The sequence below is a fragment of the Amphiprion ocellaris genome, chromosome 15, assembly GCF_022539595.1.
Source record: "Amphiprion ocellaris isolate individual 3 ecotype Okinawa chromosome 15, ASM2253959v1, whole genome shotgun sequence".
Lineage (NCBI taxonomy): Eukaryota > Metazoa > Chordata > Actinopteri > Pomacentridae > Amphiprion > Amphiprion ocellaris.
The window spans coordinates 12,735,687-12,751,522 of NC_072780.1; the positions used below are offsets into that span (position 1 = coordinate 12,735,687).

At 38.1% G+C, this 15,836-nt stretch overlaps 1 protein-coding gene across 1 annotated transcript; it reads right to left on the reverse strand.

The window, feature by feature from the left end:
- Positions 1-1,111: 1,111 nt before the first annotated feature.
- npvf (neuropeptide VF precursor) lies at positions 1,112-3,345 on the reverse strand. The gene is made up of 3 exons (XM_023287090.3): positions 3,072-3,345; positions 1,687-2,063; positions 1,112-1,476 (listed from the first exon to the last, which is right to left on the reverse strand). The coding sequence occupies exons 1-3, from the start codon at positions 3,258-3,260 to the stop codon at positions 1,401-1,403; spliced, it is 642 nt and encodes a 213-aa protein (XP_023142858.2). The 5' UTR covers positions 3,261-3,345; the 3' UTR covers positions 1,112-1,400.
- Between the last annotated feature and the right edge of the window lie 12,491 nt (positions 3,346-15,836).

A 15,836-nucleotide genomic window follows, 5' to 3' on the forward strand; every position in this document is an offset into this window, starting at 1 on the left:
AATCAGGGCTGGAGAGAAACATAAGTCTGATCTGTGTGAGCTAGTTAGCACACAACAATGACAGACAGAACAACATGAAAACAAGAGGTGTGGTTCTCTAACTGATCACCCTGTTCAGGTGCTGCTGTGGCTACATGAACCAGGCCTCTGCCAAAATGAGCCCTGCTGCACCTTAAGGTCCTGCAGGTAATATAATGAAGTGGTGAATGAGTGGTTGTGTGACATGATGTGATATTAACAATAAGGCCTTACAACTGAGCTTTGAGAGGCCGAGTGTGGGGAGATCTATAATTATAGTAAAACAGGATGAGTGGATCAGTATATTGGTCCAACAGTGAGAGGAGATGGCTTGGTGGGTGACATGAAAAAGTCTTTTGACTACAGCTGTATGTGCTGATCGAAGCTGCACTGTAAAAGAATTTATGCTCTTATAACAGCTGTTAAATTTACTGTAATGTTCGGAACTATTTACTGTTATTTTACTCATATTTCCCGTTTTGTCTAAACACGGATAACATTTAATAAAATTACAGATTCAAAGTAGTCTTTTACATGTTAACTGTAAAAAAAAAGGCCAAAGGTGTAAACAATGTCCACATCAAAAATCTGCATTTCTACAAATTGTATTGCTTCTTTTACAACATTTGACAATAAAACAACACCATTTTTTTACTGTATTTAAATCAGCAAATAATATTTTTTGTTACTGATATTTGTTATTTGAAAAAAGGTATATATTAAATGTTGAAAAATGCTAAATCATTTTCAACTGTTGTTTTCTTGGTCTATGAAATGACAGATAATATCTAGTAAAATCACAGAGTAAAGTTTTATTTTACACAGATTGTAAAACAAAAAAATGTGCCAAATATGTATATAATGTTCAAATCAAAAATCTTTATTCTTAAAATAGTAATTTCTACTGGCTGTAGAAATAGACCATTTTAGTCAATTTAAATCCTCTAAAAACATAATTATTCTACAGGTATTTGCTGTTTTTTTATGCAATTTTTGAAAATTATTATGAACATGTTTTTATATATTTGCATTTTTTCCAGATTTTTTTTCTTCCTTTTTTTTTTTTTTTAAACAACATGTAAAGTCATCAACTATTTCAACAGTTTTGCTTAGTCAATGAAGATGGGATGGTGAAGTGATGGGACACATAATTTTCTATGATTCAATGTAAAACAAACACAAATCACTCTTGAAACCTTTATTGTTATTGTTAAAGCTGTGTTCTCCATCACAATAATATAACTTTGTTTAAAGATAATAAATAATTTCTAGAATCTCTAACATTTTTTTAGATACTTAACTTTAAGCATTTGTCCTCACAGTAAACACACCTAATGATGTCTACCTATAGTAGACATCACTATAGGCTTCGACAAACCCCTTCATCCTTTAAAGACTTTGTCCTCTCTTTCTTCTTCATCTTCTTCTGAGCTGCTTGTAAAGTCAAAATCTCCAGCCCTGTAGGGAGAAAATACTCAGTTTGTATTAATCACAACAAATCTCACAGACTAATATGAATGAATATACGTGTTTAATAGAATATAAAATAGTATAGACTACTAGACAGATACATCCAGGACAAATGCACCAATCCCCTCTAAAAGCAGAAGTAATTGAACATGAGAATGGAGCTACATAATTTTATTATTAAGGGAATGAGTTGCCTACCAGTGCAAACCAGTGTTCAATAACTGTTCACTGGCCAGAGACCTAAGAAAGCTCCAGTAAGGACTGTTTCTTCCAAATCTTTGAGGCATCACTGGGTCAACCGCCTCTCGGACATTTGGGCAGTCTGCACACATTTCAATCAACTGGGCGGACTTTCCAAACCTCTGAGGCTTTTTGCGGCTCGAGGACAATTCCGTTTTATCCCTTGGATCATTGTCCCTCCCAAAGCGCATGGGCATGTTGGCGTGCAGGTCGACAGGTTTGGCGGTGGGCGGGTAGAGCCTGATGATGGTCGGGAGGCTCTTCTTACTGGTGGTGGGGCTCACATGTATGTTGTAGCTCTCCAGATCTAAACTTCTGCGGATTTCACTTTTCATCTGGAAAGAGATGATTGGATCAGTCGGTCAAATCGTGTGTGTGTGTGTGTGTGTGTGTGTGTGTGTGTGTGTGTGTGTGTGTGTGTGTGTGTGTGTGTGTGTGTGTGTGTGTGTGTGTGTGTGTGTGTGTGTGTGTGTGTGTGTGTGTGTGTGTGTGTGTGTGTGTGTGTGTGTGTGTGTGCGTGTGTGTGTGTGTGTGTGTGTGCGTGTGTGTGTGTGTGTGCGTGTGTGTGTGTGTGTATGTAATAATCAAGTGTATCATGTTAGGCTCTAAAAGAGTACATTGGGTATTTCTTTCTCAGATTTTAGATTAGCTTTTATAGGAAAACAACACATTAACACATTAATTAATAATAGGGATGTCTGATATCTGCTTTTTTGTCAATAACCGATATGCCGATATTGTCCAACTCTAAATTTCCAATTCCGATATCAACCGATACTGATATTTGTGGGCTACTTAGCTAATTTTATGTGACATCACATATCTCCCGTCGTGGAATTAACACATCATGCCTAATTTTATTGTGATGTCTCATTGAATCCATTCTTAAATGCAACAAGGTTTTCCAAATGTAAACATTGTCTGCAAAATCAGAAAACTACTTCAGCTTAAGTTATGTAAAAATGCCATATTTATGCCTTTTTTTATTGTCTTAACAGTTCACGCGCTCTCTCTCTCTCTCCCTCTATGAGTAATAATATTGGTGGGCCGATATTATCAGATATCCCTAATTGATAATGAAAAAAAAATCAAATAGTTGCAGCCTTGTTTTATCTGCCCAACATGAGATATTCAGTTGATTCATATATATGGCAAGTAGAAGCATCAAATGCTTCCTTTTAAACAGCAGGGATTAGAGATCGTTTGACATTTTTACTTTGGAAAAAAATAAGGTCAAACAATTCTCAAAACAGCTTTTTTCTACTGATCCGCTAATCAGTTTTTCAGAAGACGGGCTAAACAGCTCAGTACAATAAGTATCTGCTTCATTAAATGTGTCTTACCTGTTGGTGTGGATGTTTCCTCACAGACTGTTTGCTGTCATCGCTGATTAGCAAAGTTTTATCACCATGGATTGATTTCCCATACACCCGAAGGTTAAATGCTCCAAGACCCCCAAGCGTCAGGAGCGCTAACATTATCATTGTTGGCAACATGTTAACAGTTATTTTTCTTCTTCTCTCAGGACACATACCTTATTTAATACTGATCACAGTGTCTCCGGTTATTAAAGACCTCTGGATGCATACGTCACCAGTGGCATGTGATAAAGACACATTCAGCATAGACACACATCTTCAGCCTCTTTTGAAGTCAACACATTCCTGACTCATCTATTAATCAACCAGCTTTGAAGAATATATTAGAAAAGGTATGTATGTCCTAATTGGACTGCTGAATTTTTATTTATTTATTTTTTTTTTTCAAACCTGAGAGGAGATTGTAGGAACGCTAAAAACAGATGTTCAATGGAAATACTGAATGGCACCATTCATATTCAAAATATATACATAACATGTACTGTCCAGTTCCAGAGGGGTTCCATTTTCTTGTAAGCTGTACTAATTATATTCAGGTTGGCGATGTCAATTAGGACCAAATCCCATACGAGAAAAAAGAATGTTTTGATGACGTAACAGACACGAACACAACAAGCAGCACAGAAATGCCCAAAAGCAAAACACGTTGATATTTTTCATTTACCTTAGCGGTAACTGCAAGTCCATTGTCAGTTGATGAATGTAACAGTTTTAAGCATTTCAAACAACCTCAGTGCTAATTAAGACTTTATATGTAATCACACTTTTAAGTCTACCATCCTTATTATTTCCCTTCTTGCTGCAGTGTGACGGTTTCTTAATTAAACACTTCATTTTAAACATACTGTGAATTAATACCCTCCCTAGCAACGAAGTTGTTGATGGCCTCATATGATAATCTGATCTGCACTGAAGAAAACCTTACTGATATGTTAAACAAAGCTTTTTGTTTTTCTTTTTGTGAAAAACAGAACACATCTAAATTTTAAAAGCATTATTAGCTTCGAACAGAACAAGCTGCACATACGGAACAATGATGCACAATCTGGATATAAAATTGTGGTGATAAATGTAGCAAACAGTTGCATGTTTATATGAACACTGCATTATTATGATTTATATAAAGCTATGTTTACATTGCTCATATAAAGTATTTACCCCTCTTAGGAGTTCTCCCTTTTTATTGCTTTTTAACATTGAATCATGGTCAGTATAGTCTGACTTTTTGACAGGGGTTTTCAAAAAAAGAGAGATTCCTTCAAAGTGAAGTCAATTAGTAAAAATATAAAATGTAAAATAAGTGATTGCTGAAATATTCATCCCTTTAAAGTGACTTAAGTAATTCAACACAACTGCAGCCAACTGATGCTAGATAGATAGATAGATAGACAGACAGACAGACAGACAGACAGACAGACAGACAGACAGACAGACAGACAGACAGACAGACAGACAGACAGACAGACAGACAGACAGACAGACAGACAGACAGACAGACAGACAGACAGACAGACAGACAGACAGACAGACAGACAGACAGACAGATAGATATTTTATTAATCCCAAGGGAAATTAAATACAGCAACTGGTGACTGTTCTTCACCACTCAAAGCTATATGGGAAACTGGCAAAGAGAAAGCCACTGTTGACAAAAGCTAACATTCTTTGGCCTGATCTTGCCAGCTTTTGGCTATCAGAGTTTGATAGACACCAAACAATGCTCATCATCATGAACACATCATCCTGCCTGTAAAGCATGGTGGTGGCAGCATCATGATGTGGGTATGCTTCTTGTCAGAAGAACCCAGATTAAATTGACTGTAGTTCAGGGTTGAAAAGGAATAAAAGGTTAAAACTTGCAAGGGGAGTGAACATTTATCCAGGCACTGTATGTCACCTAATAAATGTGAGTCTAATATTCCCTTTTCTATTAGCTGTATTTTCATCCTTAGGATGAACTTGTTTTTTTTGATGCAAAATATTCTGTTACATTTGTCCAACAACCTCTTTTCTGTATTGAGCTGTTAAAGGTTCCTTTAGGAACCCCCGAATCAAGCAAGGTTTGTTGACCCTCTTGTAATTCTAAGAGAGAAGAGTTAAGCCAAATGAAATGCATAATTATGTTATATTGTGTAAAACCCACAAACTCGAGGCCACAGCTGATGTTGGTATTGCCATATAACTATATTGTCTCACATATGCTGACATGAAAAAAGATGCTTTATAAAATGTAGAAATGGTATCATCTCATAGCTTGTCCAACAGAGTAGCTTTGAATCTGTTGTTTACAGCACTCTCAGCACTTTGCAGCGCATGTAACAGAGTATGTATCACAGCTGAGCAGATGGTGGTGCAGAGTCCAATAGTATCTTCACGGAACGATGCTAACTAGTTTGTTAAAAACTTTTCTGGCAAGTTAATAAAGAAGGACCCCATCATTTTCCCTTCTAGATAAACAAATATATACAGAAAAATTTGGGGAATTATATATAGGTATTGTTTTTTGTACTAAAATCCAGTGTTGTTGGGCTTATCTAAGAACAGATGTATGTGCTCACAAGCTTGTTGGACAACAGCTCCATTTACTCTGTAGTGCTTCATACAACAGATTTTGTTTGTGATCTTATGGAAAGTTTTCTGTTTCTTTTGTTGCCTTCAGAGCATTTTATTTTGTGTGGTTGAGCAACAGAACCTTCACATTCTGCCCTGAAAAAGGCACAAGTCCTAACATGTGGGAATCTCTCTGACAGTACATCTATATGTCAGTACAATAAAAGCACTTTAATCTAAGGAGTGCCTAGGTTTGAGGGGATTTCTTTCTCTCACTTTTTTTCTGTTGATTTTCCCCTCTTAACATAAAAGAGCACCAGGTCCAAACAACAACTACACTTTTTTACACAGTGCACGCCCACAACTGTCTTTCCAGAACCTGCACTTTCAGTGGGCGTTTTACGGGACTTCAAAAGGTTTGTCACGCAATTACCTAATTGAAAACCCTTTGAAAAGCAAAAATACCAAATCTTTTTGTCATGTGCTTTCTTTCTAATTTGGAGCTTTCAAATGTTCCCAGACAAGACTATTGACTCATGAACAAAGCAACACAAAATCCCCCCTCTGTTTGTTATAACGTCTATACAAATTAACCAATCTAGCAACGGTTGCACTATTTAGCTCTAACAAGTATTTGCGCCACAGGAGTGGGGATGACGCCACTCACCGTTTCTGTTCCTGAAGGTGGTTTCAGATGCACAAATGATTCATTAGAGCTGTATGTGCATCCAAAGCAGATACAATGTAAGGAATGCCTATTGAGTGACCTGCAAAGAACTTTAATTGGATCTATGTGTTGTGACCCTGACGTTGCTGCCATTTGTTGCCATATCTAGTAGCACCTCTGAGCACAGACAGTGTTTAACAGAGTGCTTTGAAGTATCTCAGCAGAAAAGTATCTGAATCACATCTGGTTTCAGTGGTCAGAATCAACCGTAAGATGTTTTTATGGCTATTGTTTCCGTCTATTTTTCCTGTATTATCATTTACCTCCCACCTCCCTTCTCTTTGTACTTTCCCTCTCTGACCCTGGCCCCAGCTCGCAGACTAAGGGGTCTGGGATTTACGATCATGGGTCCAACACTTATCTAGAGTCCTATCCGCAGAGGGTTTCACTATACCTTAAGCTCCCTCTTTGTTCTTTCCATGAGCTCTCTGAGCACTCCCTTCAAGACCTTGTTCTCTGCCACTGTAATTCTCTCTTCTTAATGTTTTTAATGTTCATCCCTCGCCACCCCAGCGGCCTTTTCATCTTTCCATTTACATGCTTTTGGGCCTCCTTCCCCTCCTCTCTGCTTCAACATGCTTGAAAACAGACGCTACTTCCTTGACAGAAATATAGCTCAGGTTTGATCTAACTGACTTCTACCTTCCATAAATAACATCGTTTTTAAAAGAAAATCTTGGGTCCATGTTTCATATCACTTGTACTAAAAGTCTTTATTTAAGTTTATCGTTAAAATCCAATCAAGAATACACAGAGGAAGACTGATTTGAAGTAAAGCAAACACAGGTAGACCCGAAGAAAATACAAAATGGGCTAGAAGCAAGAAACAGTGTGAAAGTGACAACAACGAGACCATTGATCCTTGCTTGTCTCTCTGGCTCTCTGTCTGGGAATTGGCAGGGTTCCCAGAATTCCTCACCAGGACCGGGACACCCTCAGATTCCTGCGATGATTTGTGGGAGTGCGCTGTTATCCCCCTGTTGAGCTGATTTATACCCAGTTTTATCTTCCTGCTCACTTAGACATCAGCCAGGTCATCATCACAACACTTCCCATGCCTGTACACTCAGCAAGGAGACACATTCATCAAGGCCATGTGACAGGTTATGGTTTTATCAATGATCAAATCCATTTCTGTGGGATCACAACATTATAATGTATGGGAAGACGCACTGACGGCAGGCAGACAGACTCACAGGCTGATGCCACGGTGCTGAATTTGTGGACGCTGTAGTTCTCTGTCTCTGATTATGGTGGATGATGATGGATCCACGTCTATCATACAGGCACAAAAAGAGAAGCCAAATAAAAACTTTGAACTTATAAAAAGTCAAGGAGACTGATGTAGAAACAGAAAGAAGTGGAACTTTTATTTCTTCTCACAGACAGGCAATAGGAGTTTTATGTTAAAGCATTTAACCTTTTACACATTCAGAGGCCTGAGCATTTTTTGGAACCATAAGCAGAATTTGACAGCTCTGCCCCATACTGAAATCCTCTCAGGAAAAGACAGTAAATTATCCTGGCTGGTTTCCTTCTAATGACAGGCAGTAAAATTGTGCAAAAACAGGATAGCACATGGTATTACATTAAGGACCATGCAGGCCGTATTCTGTACTTTTTGTCCATATCAGCAAGTCCCAAGAAGAGACCCAAACCAGCACTATGTGTTTTGCAAAACTTTCTGCCTCTCTCAGGAACCACTGACGACATAAATTTCAGTCGGTCAGAAATATTGGTTACTTGACCAAACAGCTGGGTGCTGTAGTTTGTAGCCAACATAACTCAAACAGGATTAAACACATTTGTTTGGGACTATGTTGTGTATTTGATACTATAGTGAGTATCAAATCCACCTTGGCACCACAACAGCGTATGTCAGAATGTCATAAAATGAAATACAACCCCCGTGTTCAGCCTAATGAAGGATCATGCCAACTAATGTTTGTCTCATTCAAGTTTTCTAAAACTTTTTGAACCTGTATCACAGAGGAATAAACTTTAAGGCTTTGGCAATACATAAAATACTCCAACTAATTTTTGGTTTTAGTCATTTCAAAGCACTTATGTCATTAAGAAAAGTAGTTTTTCATGGGGTTCTACTTTAAACTGCAAAAATAAACACAGATTGTCATATTTTGTCACTGTATTTCCAATCTGAGTCATTTTTAATGCTTTCAAATGATTTTGGTTGCTGTTTTAAACAGTGTCCAGACACAAAAGATTAAAACTAGTCTATAGGGATAAATGAGGCTTGCACTTATTTTTGCTGTTGATCAATGGGCATTGTCCATGTCAAATAAATAAACAAATGAAATGACATAAAAGGAACTCATGTTCCTCCAAAGACTGTAAAATTTTAACCACTCAGGCTAATTAAACCTCCTCAAAATGTCTTGGATAAAACACAAGGTTTTGAAAAGGATTATCTATGGACCTTGAGTGCATTTCTTGACTTTAACTGTCTCATTTGTTTGTTTTTTAAATAGGTTTATTAGTCTGCAAATGCTTTTTACACTCTTGTTCAGGTGCCTAGTCTAAAAAAAACTTAACTGTGATTTTCTCTCTTCCCAAGACTTATTGACTCCCTTTAACATTTCTTTCTTATTGCATTAGAAATTTTACAAACATTTTTAGCTGATCTTGGTCAGGTACAAAGAATAAAAGCAACACCACTCTGTCTTTAAAAGGGAATGACCACATGTTGTGAGTTACGGGTGAGAATAAATTGAATCAGTTACTCAAAAGTAATTTTATGTGGCCTTGATTTATGCATATTGTAGACTGTAAGTCCCTGTTTGGTTTAGTTGTAAATACTGGCAAAATTATTTAGTTTTGCAGATTTTTGCAAAAATAAAATGAAAACTTTGTGGTTCTGCTGTTTTCTGTGACAGTTTGCATGTAAAAACACTAGATGGCACTGAAGGTTCAGATAATCCAATGCAGTGTGTGTAGATTTGCTTGTAGGAGCATCTTGCCTTTCTCTTTTACTAAACAGTCTTTGTTCATTTAGGTAGTTGTGTCTTCTTCAACTGAGTTTGAGAGATATTGTTAAGAAGGTCAATTTTATGTGATATTTAGTGCACAACAATGACTTTACAGTGAATCTCTAGGCAGCACAGTGTTAGAGGCACATCGCACCAGATGGCGCTCTAACACACTGGCTCTCAGGTTGTAGAGGAGGAGGAGCATCTACAAAGAGGTGGAGAGTCAGAGGAGGAGGTTGTCCTCAGAAAAAGAGGGAGTGTCTCTGAAAAGGGGAGGTGTTCTGATGACTGTCCAGGTAGAGGAGGTGCAAAAGCACTGACCAATCAGAGCGTAGCAGAAATCCACCAATGAGAGAGGCAGAGGAAAAGCTAGGACATGCAGGCAGGAAACTGAGCAAATGACCCTTGATGAGAGAGAGGAGGTGGGGGATGGAAAGGATGAGGGGAGGAAAAGGGGCCCTAGGAGAGGAGAGGGGTGTTTGTGTGTGAAAAATGTAGGCTTGGTTGAAAAAAATGCCATAGCTTTTGTTTGTCTTTTTTTTTAATTATTATTATTATAAGATATATAGCTTTTCCGTAACATAAATGCTTATGGTCCGTTCAAGTGTAAAGAGACAAATAACAAATGTATGGTGGAGAAGATGAGCGATTGAGAGTCAGCAATAAAATACAGAGAGAAGCAAAAATGCTTCGACGAGAGAAATAAAGCGAGTAGAATCAGAAGATGTGCCACTGGTAAAGAAAACGGGAAAACAGAAAGTATGAGAGAGTCTGACTGATGATAAGAGATTAACGCTCGACAGGGTTTACAAATGCCTGCTGCTACGGCTGGAAAAAAAACAAGCCCCTGTCATATTTTTGCTTTCTTTGCTTTAACTTGATTTGAGTGTTTACACAGTCATTTATCTGTTGAGTGACTTTCATGATCCCTGGGCCTTGGAAACCTCTTAAAAGCATGCCGTGGAAATTCCAAAAACACTGGTGTTCATAAGAAAATAAGCGTCTTTTTACTCCATTTTTGGGGCTTTAATTAAAGTGAAACATTGTGTAGCAAGTAACTGTGCAGTTACAATACTGAGATGATAAAGTGAGAAGGAGATTGAAGTTATGAGTGGAAAACATAGCTGAGAAAAAACTCTTTCCCTCTAAGTTTCTCCTGACCTCTGGGCCTTCTCTTTGCTCCCATTTGGATGCCCGGTTTGGCTGCTGTTCAGGGGGTCACAGGAGACCAAAAGGTCAGAAGACACCCACACAGAGACACACGGTGTGACCCCCAACCCCTCCACGGGATGCGGTTCAACTCTGCACAGTGCCCAAAGCAAAGCAGCCGGGAACGCTGCATTTTTCAGCACACAAAAATCTGATTACTTGGACTGCAAACATGCATATTTTTAGCCTCATCAAACTCGTTTTCTTCATTGGCGACATGGAAAAAGACAGATGAAAATAGTTTTGTTCCTTTTGTTCCCACTCTTAACCATATCAGTAGAGATGTTACTGTCCAGCATGAATGAGATTTTCAAATGCAAGATTGAGTATTACAGAGGTGGTGAAGGATCAGCAAAAACCTGAAGAGAAAAACACCAAAATTAGTTTACAAGGGAGTTTTTCTATCTTTAGCATGAGCTCTTTTCCAAGCCACTTTCGGTTTAACTGCCGAATCACTGCAGGTCAGACTTACCAGGTCAAAGAAAATAGTTTGGTAAAAAAATAAAACAACCAAAAAAAAGAACAAAAGCAAACACAGGCCTTAAACAGTACAGTTTTATGGCTCAGTTTGCCTAATTTGTACATAATAAGCTTCCAACACCAAATGCTGAGTTTGCACTTTACTTACCACAGCTTTCCTTTGGTAAATGAGAACAAATACAGCTATTCTAACATTAAGAAAAGCCAAAAAAGAAACTGTAGTTGAGTTATACCAGAGTTCATGTCGACATATATGCTGCATGTCACGGTGAAGAGAAAAACACACAAAAGCCTTATTAAATCAATGCAGATATATTATAACAGCACTTTACAAGTTGACCCTTCAGAAAAAAAAGGTTTAAATACAAGCAGTGAAGTGGATGCACTTAGCTGTGTATAGTTACAGTACAAGCACTCATGTTTCACTTACAGGAAGCTCTCAAACGCTGATGTGTTAACCTCCTCAGATTAACACTGTGCTGTAGCTAATGCTATATTAAGCACAGTGTTTTGACAGTGTGTAGCTGCATGGAATCTCCCTCTTATTTGTGCCTGTTTGCCTAAAATTTGATTTTTCAGAAGTGGTGTTACACTAGCTTTGGAAATATTTACATTTTTGATTATAATAGTGATTTAGATTCAAGAGTCAACACCTTTATTTATCACAAACACAATTATACATAGTATAATGCGCAGTGACATGCATTGTGCACTTGAGTATAAAAAGAAAGATTTTTCAAAGATGTTCTAAAAGTTAAAAGCTATTTCAAGAAATCAATAAATGAATTTCATGTCTTTAAAACAGAAGAGCATTTCATGAACTTTATGGTCGCAGATATTCTCTATTTTAAGAAATCTAGTGTAACATAGAAACTCAGATTTGATTTTTTTTTTTCTAACAGAATTTTAAAGCTGACTGTATACAGAGTGTTGGTGATTATCCACATTTTGACTGTGATGAGAAAACAAAACAGGCTGCCAGGCTACCTTTAAAGTTTGAGATTTAACCTTTGAAACAGTGCAGCAACTCTGTGGATCATCCGAATTACCTGTTTATGTGGTGAAAATATACATACTGCAGGAGTTACACTACTTTGAACAGAATGCACGTAGTAATGGCTGCAGTATGCGTCTGAATCACAACCGGCCGACAGGATTTGGAGGAAATTTGCAGTTTCTGGCTTCAATAAAAAAAAGGAAGTGCCTGTGTTGAAAAAGCTCATCAAGTTGATTAAAGAGATTTTTTTTTGTCTTTGTGAAATTTTTTGGCCTATAGAAATAAAATGCATATTAAAAGCAGACACTGGTATTTATGTAATCACACTGTTGTCAGAGAAACAAAAATGAAAGAGGTGATTCAGAAATATAGAAAGCTGGAAAGTATAGAAGAGCTACAGACATTATGTCTTACAAATCTGATCAAAGTGACCACATTCAATTTAATTCAGTTCAGTTATTATTTTGCATTTTGCTTTCTTTGTAGCCTAAGTGCATCTGTTTCTATGTTGCCTGAAAGCAGAAAGAATGAACCATTAAACTTTATTTAAACAGATAAGCTATATCCACATAAGACTAAATCTACTCCGATCTGATTTTGGATTGCTGCAAATTTAATAATCATAATTGTTGCTATCCTGTAGTTAACATCATTTCCTATAGTGGATGTGCTTTGATTTCCATTGTGATATATTTTATATTATAGGACTTGTCATTGTCGTATTGGCAGTCTTTTAGCCACTCAAATTTGAAGTTAATTCTTTACTTTTTTTCATGACGAGGACATTGGTTTGACAAAAAGGAGATAGATTTTGAAAATACAGAACAAATGAGCAACACATACTTAAAACCGTACTGTACTGTACTATAATCTCAATGCGTGTGGCCACTTTTGTGTGAGTGAAGTATTGTTATCCTCTGATTGTTTGTAATGATTCCTCTGTAAAAGCATCCCCACTTTTCCCTCATTTCCCCTCCGCTTTCCCACTCTTCCCCTCCTCGCGTTTTTCCCGGCAGCCAGAATTGAAGTGTACAGCGCGTGTGTGTGTGTGTGTGTGTGTGTGTGTGTTTGTGTGTTTGTGTGTGTCTTATATACACACTGAGGGAACTTGATCCAGACCATGGCTTTCAGCACGGCGTGTAGGATCCCCAGAGTTTTGAAAGAAGACAGAATTAAAGCGAGAGAGACAGAGGGAGATTTGACCTCACTGGAGCTTTTCTGCACACACACACACACACACACACACACACATGTACATACACAGTGTGTGAGAGCAGCACTGAGTGGTAGGGACAGCTGTGGGATAGTGACATCATCTTTAGCTGCCGCCTCGTGTATTTGATCTGGCCAGGGAGGAAGATTGAAACTGAAACACCAGACTGCTCTCTGGGCCCACATCCTCTGCCAGAAAAACCGTGTGAATGTCTAAGTGTGTTTCTATGAGTGTGTGAAGGTATAAAAGTACCAGTAAACCACAACATCGAACCACACACCTCCTTCTCTCTCTTTCTCCATCTGCCTCCTGTTGTCTCTCTCCCTTGCTCCCTCCCTGCTGATTGATGACTTGTATATATTCCTTGTGGTAATCAGATCCTTTTCTTCCAGAAGTTGCTGTAAATACAGTCTGCTGAAGTGCCAGCGCTGCCAGGCAGACAGGCTGACTGTCTCTGGCAGGGATTTAGTCAACGCTGGCACCGTGCTGCTGAGGCCCCTGAGGGCATGAAGGAACACATGATGCCTCCATGTGATGAGATCAGCGCACGCTAGCTTCAGCGTGTATGTATGTCGGAGAGAGAGCAGGGGTCAACCAAGGTCTGTGTTAGCAGAGATGTGCAGATTCATTAGACATCTGACTTGATTTGAGCAGTAAATTAGCTGTTACATGGAAATGAGCGGAGCACAGAGGTGGTGCGCTGATGTGACTTTTTGCGGTTCAGTGAAGATGACACAAGTTGGAGCACGTGCACAAACCACACACGCGCACACGCACACACACATATACGTAAATACACACGTGAATGTTATACAATTCGAATGACATCTCTCTCAGATGACAGATACCTGCACAGTCTGATCACCACTTTAATCTCCCACAGCCTTCCTTGCTTACAGCTTTTCAGCACATTAGCCAAACCAGCTAACTGAGCTCTTCGTATGTGTGTGACTGCATGGTTTTAGACATTAGGAATGAAAAATGAAAAGCAAAACAAGCAACCACCACAAATACAGAATTCCAAGAAACTCTTGCATACTTAAGCAGTAGTTGAGGATCATTTGATCTGAATCTGACATAAATACACTATCGTTCAAAAGTTTGCTGTCACTAAGAAATGTCCTTATTTTTGAAAGAAAAGCATTTTTTTCATTGAAGATAACATTATTTTAATCAGAAATACAGTCTAGACATTGATAATGTGGTAAATGACTATTCTAGCTGGAAACGGCAGATTTTTAATGGAATGTCTACATAGAGGTACAGAGGAACATTTCCAGCAACCATCACTCCTGTATATTGGGTACGGTACATTGTGTTAGGTAATCATGTTGAAAGGCTAATTGATGATTAGAAAACTCTTGTGCAATTATGTTAGCACATGAATAAAAATGTGAGTTTTCATGGAAAACATCAAATTGTATGGGTGCCCCCAAACTTTTGAACTGTAGTGTACATTGGCTCTTTTATGGATATTTTTGTATTGTTTATTGGTTAACATTTACTATACACCAATACCAATATACACCATATGGTCAAAAGTATGTGGACACATTTGTCTGCATAGTTTTTGTACTTGTGGCCTTGAGCTGTTCTTTGTGGTTTGGGTTAGGCCCCTTACTTCCAAGAAAAGTTACAGTGCCGCGGCATGCAGTGATACTTTTCAAAAAGGTGTTCTAACTTGTCCTAATGTCCTCCTTCAACACGGAGGGAATATGCTGATTCCTTGGACGTAAAATCCTGCTATTCTGTCAAAGTTGCATTTCAAAGTTGATTAAAGATGTCAAAGTCGCATCTCTGTGACAAGCACAAAATTATCCTTTGGCATTGGTGACACCTCTGTCAATGTTTGATGCAAATGGATGTAGAGGAGTGTTTCCAGTTTAAAGAACCTTCATAGGCACAGTGGAGTGGTAGATGAGATATATTGTGTCTGAAATACGTTCATCATGTCTTCTTATTTATGCATGTTTCGGTGAAACATGTCAAGGTAATCAACATCTATGCACCTTATCTCTGAAAAAAGAACACAAAATTATTGAGATATATAGTGTCTTGGTTGCACCTTTATTTCACTTAATTTAACTTTGCGACTTGTTTCATTTGATTTTTGGTGTAAGGCAACAAAACTATAACTATAGATTCAGGAAAAGTTCATGTACCCTTTAACAACATGCACCTACCACCTGTTACATGGTAAGCTATTTATTACCTGAAAAGGGGCGAAGAGCATTTGGTTATGGACTCGTGGCATCTATTTCTGACATTCATGAATTTTTATAGGTCTGTCAGACCACCCAGTTTGTTGAAAAATGACACTAAAGGCTAAATATTACATTTAAATGTTGCGCCAAGGGGTCTTGACGAACCTGCAATGTATGTCAAGTTGGATGTGAGACTGGGCTCCCGTATGCAGAAAGTAGTTTTCCAAATTTGTTGAAGAATAAATTTATTGGCATATACAGTGCAATGATCTCAGTCCCACCGAACACATTTGGAATAAATGGGAAGCGCAACAGCAAGCCAGGCCTTTTCACTCACCATCACTGCCCAGTCTCACTAAAAT

What these genes read in the sequence shown, in the direction of transcription:
- npvf (XM_023287090.3), bottom strand. Translation starts at nt 3,260, where the DNA reads ATGTGTCCTGAGAGAAGAAGAAAAATAACTGTTAACATGTTGCCAACA. An exon ending in GGAAACATCCACACCAACAG is followed by an intron (nt 2,064 to 3,071) that starts GTAAGACACATT and finishes ATCTCTTTCCAG; the next exon opens with ATGAAAAGTGAAATCCGCAG. An exon ending in TTGAACACTGGTTTGCACTG is followed by an intron (nt 1,477 to 1,686) that starts GTAGGCAACTCA and finishes TTCTCCCTACAG; the next exon opens with GGCTGGAGATTTTGACTTTA.